At 32.8% G+C, this 14,398-nt stretch overlaps 1 protein-coding gene across 1 annotated transcript in view; it reads left to right on the top strand.

The window, feature by feature from the left end:
• The first annotated feature begins 1,266 nt into the window (after positions 1–1,266).
• LOC143058009 (carboxy-terminal domain RNA polymerase II polypeptide A small phosphatase 1-like) overlaps positions 1,267–14,398 on the top strand; it is a 39,990-nt gene continuing 26,858 nt past the window's right edge. The window contains exon 1 of the mRNA XM_076231472.1: positions 1,267–1,453. Coding sequence (XP_076087587.1) covers positions 1,378–1,453 — 76 coding nt within the window. The 5' untranslated portion in view covers positions 1,267–1,377. The remainder of the gene's footprint in view (positions 1,454–14,398) is intronic.

Consider the following 14,398-nt stretch of genomic DNA (forward strand, 5'->3'; position numbering starts at 1 on the left):
CTGTCAATTATTTAGCAACCATCCTAGATAATCTTAACGACAGACCGACGGCCAGGTGTATCACCGTAAGAAAATTAAAAGAAACATTTGAATAGAAATTCAAATTGGAATTTGGTATACCTCCCCCTACCCCCCACCCAAATAAAGAATAAAGAAAAATCGAAATAAATGATCTGTGGTATTATCCGGGGGGTGGGGAGGTGGTACTGAATCTTTTTGAGTATTACTGTGCCGAAAGCACTTGCCAAATCATACCCTGTTCTAACCAGAAAACATTGAAAAATCTACTCTGTTCTATATACAGAAATATTGAAATGCATACCCTGTTATAGACACACTCAGAAAATATGCACCAGGAATTAGTCTGTTCTAGGCCGTATAAAAATACTTCGTTTAAAAAAGACCCAACAGCACATGAAAGAGGGACCCTGTTTTGCGGCACACTCCTACCACTATAAATATAGGAAGTCCCCCTCCCTGGGTATTATAACCTTTCTAACTTATACGATCTGGTATATATAGGCCGCTTAAAATATTGCTGTCAGACAATTGTTTTTCTTTTACAACTATTGTAACTAAACAGTCGAGGGGGTGAAAAATTATACTTTTTCTTAAGTTAGTACCAATCTAACTCCTCGGTGTACTTTAGCTTAGTGATCCTTAATGTGATTGTAACGTTAACACCTGCAGTGCGACAGCTGGCGACAGAACTTAAGAATACTTGTATTTTTGTAAATGGGCGCCAAAGGTCATAAGTCACATTTGACATGACAATATCATTCAATTAACAAGTTATAAATACATTTTTAATTGTTTACAAATGACACTGATCTAGTGCCATTTTTGATATAAAAAATGACAAAAAAATGACATTTAATTTACGGTTACAAGTGCCTCCCTGATACATAAAACGGCAGAAGTTCATCACGTCGTAATACAATTCAAAAATATTATAAAAGAAAGTGTCCCACACAATACTGTGTCCACACTAACTGACTAAGGCCCGGTTCGTGTACTTTTATCAATTAAAACAATCCCGCCAAATTGCAGTTCTACATATGTTTATATGTTTGCAAACTATTTAAATTTATATATTACCCCAATTAATCTCAATTAAATGTAAAAAGGTAAAATCAAAGGCAACAAACATCGGAATGTGACAATGTGAATGTATTGCTAAGTTGAGTAACCTAAATCAACATTAAGTTTTCAGTTGACCTATTTCTTATATCTATCTCATACATATTCATAATATGCAGAAAAGAAGCCATGATGCCTGTTGTGTTCTTCCATGGTGGACAGTTTACAACTTTATTTGCAAAGTTAACACATAAACATTAAAAACGTCGTCGCTTAAAGAACTTCCCGAGCTCCTAGATGGACACATCGTCCATAATTACTCAAGTCGGACGAGATGAGGAACTTCTTAACACGTTTCCTCCATCGGAAAAAGGTGAGTGTTTACGTCGAGGTGGCCACAACATGGCGATTTAGGATGAGAGTACCTGTTCTTACGCGGAACAAAATAGTCCAATACTTTAAATGTAAAATTCAAGTTATATGAACGCGTTACGTCAGACCTTTAAAGTTTTTAGAAATTTATATTTAATAAGTTACTGATTTGACTACTAAACATGAAGCACATGACCCAGATTGTTAATTTAAAAGTTGAAGGTCGTGTAAACATTGGCCTGCCAAAAAATTCAAAAAACTTTATCGCCTCGTTTCAACGAGCTCCTTAGGGCTATATTTTACAAGCAGTATTGTTATCCCAATTATTAAAAATCAATTACACATCTTGTACTACAAACTAATACATCTTTTTTGATAGTTTTATGTGAAAATACAACAGGAGGTTGTTAATTAATGTCACTTCCGGTGGTAACATCTCTCTGTTTACCAACTAAAAAATGTTGACATTTCTATCCCATTCCTGTAACATAGGGCCCTGATCACTTATCTTTTATAGAATTCAAACAAATAGATTTGTGGGCATTGTACAATTTATGCAACAAATGATAAAATTGCTGTACTAGTAGTGTGCATTTCTACATGTTTAAAAATTCCTAAACTTTGTTAAGGGGAGATAATCAGGTTATGTCCAAGTTACATGTATGCCCAAATAAGATTTCATTCAATTTTTTTTTTTTTGTTAATTGATTAAAATATTGGATTCATCATATTAATAAACAACAATATATTATAATATTATGATATAATAAATACCTTTATAACAAGACAATCTTTACAAAAGTTGCAAGGCTGCCTATTTTGCTGACAATGTGATATTGGTTTTGCTCATTGCAGAAGGCGGTTTGGGCACCTATGGTTAACTTCTATGTCATTTGGTCTTTTGTGGAGAGTTGTCACATTTGCAATCGTACCATGTTTTGGGATTTTTATATAGATATAGAAATGTATAGAGTAGCTGTATATAGAATAGAATAGTTTTATTCACCAAATTGGGGCCCCATGCAGTGGCGGATACAAAGGGAGGGTTCCAGGGGTTGGAACCCCCCTTTTTTGGACAATCCATGCATTTGAATGGGGACATTATATATATAGTTAGAACATCCCTTTTGGAAATGGCTTGATCCACCCCTGCTATGAGAATATATAGTAGCATACAAACAATATCATAATAAACAATAACATATGCAATACAATAAAGCTTAAAGAAACTGATGAGTAGGGGGTCTTTAGATTATTGTTATCAGAAAGAAGCAGTTTAGTTAGAGAAGTTATAAAAACATTTATGCACATGTGTGCAAGAGTCAAATTAGTGTCCTATCCTAAATGTGGTTATAGACCTTAAAAAAATCTATATGAATTCCATGCTCTTTCTTTCGTCAAATATGTGTCCTTCACAACAAGTCATGTCACTGTCTCATAACTTGACATCAGAATATCATACCCTCTTTGAAGACATAATAACAACATGAACAAAGGGACAATGGTAGATCAGTGATACATCCAGTATCACAGTTGACAATGATGTATATATATACGAAATACAAAATATATTTAAGTAAGAGGACATGAGAAACATGATTTTCAAGGATCCAAATTCAGAATAACACCCATTTCATAAGGTGAACAAAATTAAAACTAAATAAAATTTTAGGTCAGCTTGACTTGTAGAAGGTACAATAATTAATGTAATTAAGTTTAATAATTTGACAATGGTGCATGAATTAGTCTTGAGTACCAACCTTGCAGGACTGTCATATGTTACCAGTAGTCAATGTAATTAAATCCCCACCCCTTCTCTTTGTCCTATTTTATGACATTTAAGTACCGATTATCAGGTTGTCTGCATGTTGATATCGTAAAATATCAGCTGCGAGACATAATATGAAGCTTTTTGTCGAGTAAGCGCAGCGAACGAGATCAAAAAGCCTTCATATTATGTCGAGCAGCTGATATTTTACAATATTAATATGCCGATAAGCTGATAATCGATTTATCGGGCTGTATTTGCGTCTTTTGGAAGTATTGTCTTAGTTTCAACAGCAACCGGAAGTTGACTTGATAAGTTCGGGTCAAACTTATCAACGTCAGTTCAAACATTATGACGTCGCTGATATGTCCGGGTCAAAGTTATTAAGGCCAGGTCAACGTATTTGACGTCACAAAGCCGTGATATGGAGTTTTATTAAGAGCTGAGCAGATTGATATAGACAGTTGGACGACCGATAACTTGTATTATCAGAACTGGACAATAGCCATGATCGCAATATCAAGTAGAGAAAAATGCCCAAGAAATATAGAATACTAAAATGAACAAACCCCTTCCCCCATCTGTACCCAAATATATAAACCTTTAACTGCTTACAAATATTGACAGTTTTGTGTGTGTGTTTTTTCTTCTAACTTCATCATGTTCATGTTTTTGCAGTAAAAAAAGTTTATTTTTTTTTAAGAAAGACATTGGGACAAACCAATGTTACACTGAACTTGAAACAGCCAGTCGTGTCCCTACATCTATGTAGCACCATGTCCATGCCCTATAAATTAAATTTGGTGCTATATATGTAAGTGAAGGGAACCAGTGCAATATCAAATCTAATATGGTGCTATTTGAAAATACTGGAATGATAACTGAACAGATTTATTGCTTTTGGTTAGCATTTGAATAAACACGTCCAATGAAGAACTGTTTTAAGGAGCAGCCATTTAATTGCAAGGGGTAGCCTAGGGTCTAGGGAGCTATGTTTTTTGCCTGAGTCAAGATTTTTTCAAGTTAACCTGCCTTAGCACCATATGATGGCATAATTTATTGTAGTTTTTAGACACTATCAATAAAATTATTTTTTTTCAAATTTAACACTGTCAATATCCAACTTCTTTTCTCTCTTTCTTTCTTTATCTCCACTATAAGATTGTATATCAACTTGCGATTTTGGTCCATATATATTCATAAGATACAAGAAACAGGACTTACTTGAAAATTTAAACACATCCAATGTTTTTAGTTTAAAACCATAAAAATATAGAGATTAGTCTACTATATTTTCCCTCCATTTACTCTTATTAACCATCTAGTGTAAATAAACTTATCCTAATCTACAATGATCAGTAGGTATTTTTTGCTACAATGTACTTTTACAATTGAGATATAAATGGCAATTTAGCATGCAATCTGATTGAGCAATCAATCAAAATGTCAGAAACAAAAATTACAAAACTCATCAGCAACATAGTTTGTACATTTGTACTTTCAATCTTGTTTTATTAAACAATTCTTATTTTTGCTGATTGCATTCAATTAACCATATAACTGAACAAGCATTTTGCATTTCTTTCGTATTTAAGTAGGACAGAAATCAGAAGGAGCTGAATTTAAAAAAATATTTATTCAAGAAATAGAAGAAAAAGTAATTGATTTGAATGTTTCAAAAGAAGAAAAGAATGCAGGTTCTTTGTGTTTTTTTTTTTTGCTTTCTATAAAACATCTTAATTGACTTGTATTTCTGTAGTATTTAATTTTTGGGAATTACAGATTTCTGAGCTTTTGACCCCTTGATTCACTAAAACTTAAAACAAGGCTGTATTGAAAATTTAACGAAATTTGTCTTCAGTTTCTAATTAATATAAGCTCTAGATCCAACTCTCGTGTTCTGGGATCATCTAGGCTCAGTTAACTTCATCCTAAATCTTTGCCCTGATCTCCAGGCTCCTTAGGTTCTACTTAGGATTCTTTTGGCATCAAGGCTCATTTATATCCTTGTACTGTGTGGTGCCATTAATTTTATTCCTATTATAAAAAATGGTAAATTCTAGTCCAGTATACATATAATATGAACATGATGGAGAAAACTGACACAACGGGGTCTGTCAGCGCAATAACCTGAATGATTTCTAGTCCAGTATAAATTTGACATGGAGAAAACTGAAATAAAAATATTACTGGACACAATCTGACAATAGATCAAATTTATGAATAATTTCTAGTCCAGTATAATGTTATATAGATAAACCTGACATCAAGAGATCAACACAATAGATCCAACACAAATAATTTCTAATCCACTTGATGACTTGTCTGTATATACAACTCACTTTACAATGTGTACACCAGTTTTAATATTGAATATTATTCAACTAACCAAAAGTGCCACTTAGTAATTATTTTGTTTAATTATAAAATACTTGTTCATGTACTCACTAAACATATATACATATGATAGAAGTAAAGTGTTTAGTGGCTGGAAATTTTCAAAATTGGGATTTACGTTTTAGTTAAGTGTAACACTTACACACATGACTGAATTTTTTTTTTATAAACATCACAATCAACTTGCCTTACATTTTATGCAAATCTATGAACAATAATATGTTTTGTTGGTCTCAAGAAGGGTACTCTTACTACATGCATGTAAAATCACAAGTTCGTAAGTAAATTTTATTCAGTCTGCACATAATATGTACATGTACAAATAGAATATGTATTTTTCATGTACAAATAAAATATGTAATACAGCTTAAAGTTTTGATATGAAAGGTGTTTTTGGAAAGATTAATTGATTTCTCAGCCAGTTTATGTTGACATTAATGAATGATCTCTGTTTACATTGATTGGTTTGTTTACATTAGTTAAATCAACAAGGGGAGATAATAAGGTAAATATACCTGTAAGGGGAGATTACTCTAAAATCTTTAACAATTTTAAATCTCATTACCTATTGTACAGACGGATTCAAAGTAAAGTTATATGTTTTCTGTCTATTTAATTTCTTGAAAATGTTCACAAACATCTGACATACACTGATTTGTATTGGTCATACAAATCATTTTTGTGTGAGTTCGTGGTCTAGTGGTTAAGACTGAGGGCTACAGTGCTGCAAGTCCTGAGTTTTATTCTTACTCAAGACATCAAATTTTCAGTACATCAGTAGGGTGATTTTCACCCTCCCACACACATCTCTGATATCTAGACAGGAGTTTAAACTAGTTTGGAAACTTCAGGGGCCTCGGTAGATCAAAGTTGTTCCCAGCTTGACCTGGAGATCAATCTTCTGAAATCTGTTCAGGTTGTCTGTTTCCGCTGAGAAGCTCTGTGGTTCTCTGCAAGTACTTTGGCTTCCTCCACCATAATAACAGACTTCCTTGTGTCCTACACGCTTCCTTGGGTGGTGTTGGTTGGGGATTGTTCTGGTGGTGGGTTAATATTGTAAAGGACACATCTCCATGAATCCTTAGGGAGTGTACATGGATCCGTTGTACCCTTGCAGTCAATCAAGGGGTGCGTCTACACTGGTGGAATCTCTAAGTATACATACATGTGACATACATACATAATGGGGTGAATGCCAGTTTGTACAGTCACAAGTTTTGTCGTTCTTATGTTAAAGACTCTATCTAATGATTTGATATTATTATTAACAAACTATTATAGTCTTGCAACTATTTTTTCGTTAAAAAAAGATCAACAGTTACAGAATTACAATGTATCTATATTTGTATAATCTACATGTACATGTATTAAAACCTTCATATATTTCCTAATGATAGGCTTGTAAAGTTAAGATTGTCTTTCTGCATTATGGGTAAAAACTGTATTCTAGTCATGCTAGTAGGTAGGACCCAGTAGCGTGTTGTTATTTTTAAGGTTTGAAAGGTCTGAGTATTTAGTCCTTGGTATTGAACTTTAAAAACATCAATCAGTGAACTTATTTCTGGAACCCTGCCTGCAACAATTTGTTATATTTTAACACACGGAAAAGGAATTAGAATTCTTTGTGTTACAAGATACAATTGCTACAACATGTACAAGAAACGAAAACAGAAAATTTCTACATGAAAAGTGTAACCTTTCCTTGTATTTAATTAATAAGAAGCGACAGTAACAGGGTAGTATTTATTAGAGACATGCTGGTCCAATCATATTACCAGCTCGTTAGAACAAGAAGAAGATGTGGTATCTTGCCAAATATTATCAACAAGAAACAATCAGCTGATGTGTTGTGCATGATAGATGGTTACTTTGTTGACAAACAATGATTGCGCAATAGTTGTCAGATGTTTTTATGCAAAGAAATAAATATATGTTACCTAGTGCATGTGGGCATAGTATAAAATGTGGACTGAAATTAAGATTGGAATCTGTTGATTTGCAGAGGACTTTATATAAATGTACCGTACATGTAGAAAGTGTGAAAATTGATTAACAAATTATTAACCTGACTAGCAGAAATATCAACTGTATTGTAACATCAGACTTAGTATAGTGACAAGGTGAATAAATACATGCATACAATTCTAATGAGATAAATTAGGTCAGTTAACAAGATTAGGACGTGTACAAGTCATGCTTTATCATCCTAAACATACATGAAACATTTGTGACTGGATGTAAAGCAACCAACAATAATAATAAAAAAAAAAAATCAAGTAGTTGGAGAAATCTTAAAGCCAAAGTAAAACTTGAATGAATCACCATCACAGCATGCACAGTTTTCTTTTCTTGATATTCATAGTATTCTAGTCTGAAATGTCATGATTTTTCATTTGAATGTCAAATCCCTCTCGAACTTTAGTCTGGGGAGTTGTTATGATTTCACATATATATGTCAAGTCCTTCTCAGTAGTCCAGTTTAATGTGTTTTCATGATTTTACATTTTCATGTCAAGTTCTTCTTGATGTCAGGTCTGAAATTCTGTCATGATTTTACACTTTCTATCATATCATGTCCTTCTCAGTAGTCCAGTCTGAAATTCTGTAATGATTTTACACTTTCTCTCATGGCAAGTCCCTCTTGGTAGTCCAGTCTGAAATGTTGTCCTGATTTTACACTTTCCCACATTTCCGTTGTACCTGATGTAGACTGACAGTAGTTCATTGATCTGATAGCATGTATATATTATAAAGAAGGTTGATGTGCTTGCACGAATTCCATCGTCCTGACATACATGTACTTATCAGATCAGTCTGTCGATTGTTGCAAAAAATGTAGCAATGGCCATTTTGTTCTGGTCATCATGTGCTAATGATAGATCATTGTACCGGTACTTAAATAATAGTAATACTAGAATCATCATGTACAACATGTGCATGTACATTGTATGAGGGGCAGGATGGGGGTTTAAGTTACAGAATAAAGAATAAAACGTTATACTAAGATGATGAAAAAATGGTGAAGAGAAAAGAATTGGGAATAATGCCTTTAATAGGTCAATTTATAAATATAAAGAATAGAACAACATGATTTAAGATTTTAAGAATTAAAGAATAATGGAATGAAGGACTTTCCATTCCGACCCTCATGTATTCTATATTTACTTCTACTGACCTCATACATACTTCCTCATGCCTCATGAGGTCAAGCCAAACTTATCATGACCAAAGGAGTATGTTCGATAAGGTCCTAAAATGGCCCCCTTTTTTAGCGTAAATTTCAAATTCTGATTTGTTTTCCAATATCACGATAAATTATAGCTAATACATTGACTAGATAGGATATAAGCCATTTTATTGAAAATTTCACTTTTCTGCGTTTCATTATGACGTCACAAGTTGTACTCATATTGATTTTTCACGAAAAAATCAATGAAAATGGTTAAATTTCCATAGATTATTGGACAGGAAACATAGAGCACATACGTCGACAACAAAGATCTTTTAAAATAATGTTTGTGAAGACATTTCACATGTCTTATTTGAATATTAAGCTTGTCGACGCCTGCGCTCTATGTTTCCTGGTCCTTTATTTGGTTGAAATCCAGTTGATTTTGTCAAATTTCACAAAAATCCCTTATCTAGATCTTTTTGGGATGTAAAAATCAACGTGTTAGAATTAAACTTTGACAAAAACAGTTCTGTTTAACTTTCTCACATGTCTTTAAGGCAACTTAAAGCATTTATTGTCTGGTAACTATGAACTTTATAATTGGGGCCAAATATGGCCCTTACCGAACTTACTCCTTTAACCAAACTGACATCTAGTAGCAAAATATTATTTCTTTATTCTGCTTTTATAATTTTTGAAACAGAAACAAAATCATATTTATGTTTTTGTCAAATTTGTAGCTAATGCCCTTTTAACATGTTAAAACATTCACAATTAATCCGGAGGGTCCTCATACATTGTCATATTTATCCTTTTGATTCCTGCTGAAGATATTGGCTCATGATATCTAACCACTTTTTACCTGATTCTTAATGTTTACTATTAAGGAATTCTTAGTATGTTGATGGCAGAGACACAGCTAGACTATAAAGTGGTTTGATTTTTTTAGGTTTTGGAAAACTTCCCATTACATCAAGTCATAATGAAGTACAAATGTATATATAGAGAAGTGTAAGAGGATACAATTTGTACACTTACATTTACTGCTTGCGACATTATTCACTGTTATTTGAATCCTAAATATATACTGCCTCGGCTGAAATTTATTTTTTGACTGGCAAGACCCTAATTTACTCAATAGATATAGGAAGATGTGGTGTGAGTGCCAATGAGACAACTCTCCATACAAATAACAATTTAAAAAGTAAACCATTATAGGTTAGGCTGTTTTAAAAGATACTTAAGGTGTCCCATCCCATAGATAACCAGATTAAACTATCCTTAATCTTAAACCTTATCCCAATTTGGTAACCCATACCAATAGCTTACACCTTACCCTTACACCAGCCCTAACCCTAGTCTCCAACATCATGAACATTCCCTAACCTTACGGCAACCATAAATGAACCTTAACACTAAAGTATATGAACTTCAAAAGTAAAAGAAAGAGATAGATTGGTTCTAAATCCCAGATTATTTTGTTTTGCTATGATAATTTGACCAGTAAAAAGATGCATACATGTACTTGATACATGTAACATATAACAACATAAGTTCATTTCTAGTAAGAAACACTTATACCTAGATAAACTTGGTGATAACTGAAATAATGTACCTAAAAATACTTTTTATCAAAATTCACAAGTGCAACACAGGCATGGGCCATGATCATGAATACAACACAATTGTCATTTCGTCAACAAACATTTGTACCACATTTTTTTTTATTTTTGGAAAATTTTGAATAAATGTTATATGCTGTATGGATTCTTTTTACCTCAAGAAGAAATTCTTACAGGCCTGATAGAAAAGCTTGGTATGGTTTGACTGTCAGGCCACAGATGAAGACTGCTGATTTAAAATAAATAGGCCTTGATGTTCCAGAAAGGGGGGGGGGGAGGGATGTTAATTGCTGGAGATTATCAGAGAAGTGTGACAAAGGGTACTCAATTTCCGAATTCATGTTTGTATTGAAACTTTTCCTTACTTCTTGTTTGTTTCTCCCTTATTATTTCCAGATTTTTTATTTTTTTTAAAATCATATAAAAGCTATATCCCACCTCTCCACTTTTTTCTTACCCCCATAAAATCCCTCATTACCAAAGTGTGCCTTTACCCTCTTTTTGAGCGACTTTATTGAAGTAAGTGTTAAGCTTTATATCAGAATTTCTGACACTAAGGTTAGAAAGGCAGCATAAAGAAAATTCCCTGGTGGATAGTTATTGAACCACTCAATACATATATAGAGATGTATTTATGAGGTTTGATGATCAGAAAAACTACATTGTAGTTGATTAGAATAGACGTTAACTCCCTTAACACTCAATTCATTTATTAAATCATTTCTATATTTAGGATGAAATTAATCGTCCAATCAATAGTAATTTAAGAACCAATATTTCTATTTGTTTATCCCATTGTGTAGAAATGAATTTGTTAAAGTGGTCATTTAGTGTTTTTTTATGTTTATGGGAATTTACTTTACCTATACCATAGTCAATGTTTGCAGATACATCATATTAAATTTCATAAACAAGCTGTCAATTTGCACAAAACAAGTATAAGATGCACCTTGTGGGCGTGAGCTTCAATGGGTGTGTCTAATGTACACCATGATATTATGGTGAATGATAATTTTCAATAGTTTAGGACATGGCATATGTTATTGAAAAGCATGATAAATCCAATTTTATTTACGACATCTTGGTGTAATTGGTGTAACAGTACAGAAGTAACTATAAAGTCGGTTTGAAGAATTGCCAATGTCAAATCACAAATTGATGGTGGCAATTTGGCAACTTCAAGTTGAATCACATTCAGGGTTAGATTCAGCCGTTCCCAAACCAGAATAAATGGAGAGGATTCCAACCATATGTCCCCATTAAAAAAACATTAATTGTTAATCCAGGGGGTTGGGAGTTGAAACCACTCCCTGGATCTGCCACTGACATTTGATTATCTATAGATATAAAAAAGAAGATGTGGTATGATTGCCAATGAGACAACTATCCACAAAAGACCAAAATGACACAGACTATAGGTCACCGTACGGCCTTCAACAATGAGCAAAGCCTATACCGCATTGTCAGCTATAAAAGGCCCAGAGAAGACAATGTAAAACAATTCAAACGAGAAAACTAACGGCCTTATTTATGTAAAAAAATGAACGAAAAACAAATATGTAACACATAAACAAATGACAACCACTGAATTACAAGCTCCTGACTTGGGACAGGCACATACATAAATAATGTGGCGGGGTTAAACATGTTAGTGGGATCCCAACCCTCTATAGACATTTGTTTGATGAGTTTTTTTGGTGATATCATAATAATCATATGATATTTACATCTACAAATGATTACCTTCCATTGGTAAAGTTGCTGATGATAAAGGTCACAAACTGATGTTAAAGGTCAAATACTCCTTTAAAATTGGAAAAACCAGATTGTGTTGCTTTCAATCTGTTTATCTCCATCCCTGTCTGTTTCAATTAAATCTAAAAATAAATCCCAATGGAAAATAAAGTGTTTTGTATTCTAATCAGAATTTAAAGCAGAAAGCTTCTTTAATCTGTGATCTGTGAGGTTGGTGGTTAATTACCAAGAAATAAAGAGAAGAGAATTACAAAACCTTATATAGGCATTGATTTTGAATTTTCTTATTTTTAAATTGATTTATTCATTTGATGTAATTGACTATGGTCACAAATGTATTAAATATCAGTGTTGTGGCCATGTGACTCATTGAATGTTGTTTATACTGTTAATCTAATTGATAAATATTTATTCATAAACAATGTTCATCAAAACCAAAAAAAAATCAGTTCAATATAATTATGGATAACATACATCATTGTACATGTATGTACTGGTAAGTATCAGTCTGTCAGTTCTGGACTTTGCACCAATGTAAACAATAATAAACATGATTGATGTCATATCTGGACTTTTTATAGCTGTCTGTAAGGTTTAATTTTTGCTCATTGTTCAAGGTTGTATATTCACCTATAGTTGCTTTATCTATTTCATTTGGACTCCAATAGAACATTAAGTGTCTCTTTGGCAATCATACCGCATAGATCTCCTTATATTCTGATATTTGGTGATTTGCCTGAGTAAAATTGAGGTCTTTAAACTTGTAATAACAAAAGTAACATTTGTGCACTTATGACCCTTGAAATATACACAAGTTGCAGTAAGATACAAATTTAAAGTGGGTACATGTAGGTCATCAATTGTTTTCATTATTTTATAATATAGATAAATATAGACAGCGATTTTATCTTTTTAACATACATGTATCAGAGTTGTAGCCAGATAAGTGTAAGTTTAAACTTAAAAAGGCTTAAAATAAAATATTGTTTGTTTCCCCAATCCCGACAGACCCTGCAGAAATGGTGCTACTTGTAAAATTTTATTGTCAAAACTAAGTCAAATATTATTTTATTCATTTTGGATTTTCAGGCTTGCCGGATCGACCGATAATGTTCAAGCTTTTAGGAAAAATAATATTAATTCCCTACCTACCTACCCACACCTGGCTTGGCAGGATAGGGATTAGAGAAACAAACAATATATTAAATTAAGCCTGATGGTCCCCCATCATACTCAAGTATCATGGGTATAGGATATTTGAATTAGTTTTATTTACTAAATCTATGCACAGTTGAGATTGACTATTAGTTACTATAAGCTTGGTGGAAATTTTTTTTTGCATATATCAGAAGACAACAAATGAAAGTTTTAAACAACCTTGACTGGCTATACAGCCCTTGCATGGTCTGTATATCAGAAGGAAACCGTCACAGTGTACATGTGATGTACCATATGCATATGCAAAGGTACAGATAATTGTGTATGCCTTCCAATGAGTAGTAGTGACAGACCTTCTTATACTCACTCATTTTAACTCTGGTGCATATAAGTTATCTCATTGGCAATCAACTATTACCACATCTCTTTATTTATACACCATGGGTGGATTCAGCCAATTTTTTAAAGAAGGGGGGGGGGGGGGTGTTAACATTCCAACCATACATTTGTATGTCCCAAATCAAATGCATTGATCATCTCCCAAAAAAAGGGGGTTTCAGGTATTTAGAAATAATGTTTTACATGCAGCAAAATCTGAGCAGAGTCCATTTTACAATATTCTATGATTGAATTATCTCTGGGTAAATCTCAAACAGACCAGAAGAAAAATTAAATTACATTTTTATCTGCCTATATCTATTATGATATCATCTACACAGGTATATGATAAATAGAGCTTTTGATTTAATATTTGTTTTAAATATATATATTTAGAGATTTAGGTTGTGTTGATTTGAGTCAAATATATCTTAGTAAGAACTTAGTAAATATCTTTATAAAGCAAAACTGCATGCATCTCATGATTTTTTTGCCAAAAAATGAAATAGAATTAAAAGTATAACCTGCCCATTGATCAGTTATAATATTCTAAAATTTTCAAAGGTGTCAGAAAATACTAAGTTCTTTCCACCACATATCTTGTCAAACAGACAGGAACGGCTAAAACATTAATCCTGAAGCCAGTTTATCCTAGGGATTTAAGACAGACCTAATAATTAGTAAACCTGTTTTATT

This window comes from Mytilus galloprovincialis, chromosome 14 (assembly GCF_965363235.1).
Source record: "Mytilus galloprovincialis chromosome 14, xbMytGall1.hap1.1, whole genome shotgun sequence".
In the NCBI taxonomy this organism is placed as follows: domain Eukaryota; kingdom Metazoa; phylum Mollusca; class Bivalvia; order Mytilida; family Mytilidae; genus Mytilus; species Mytilus galloprovincialis.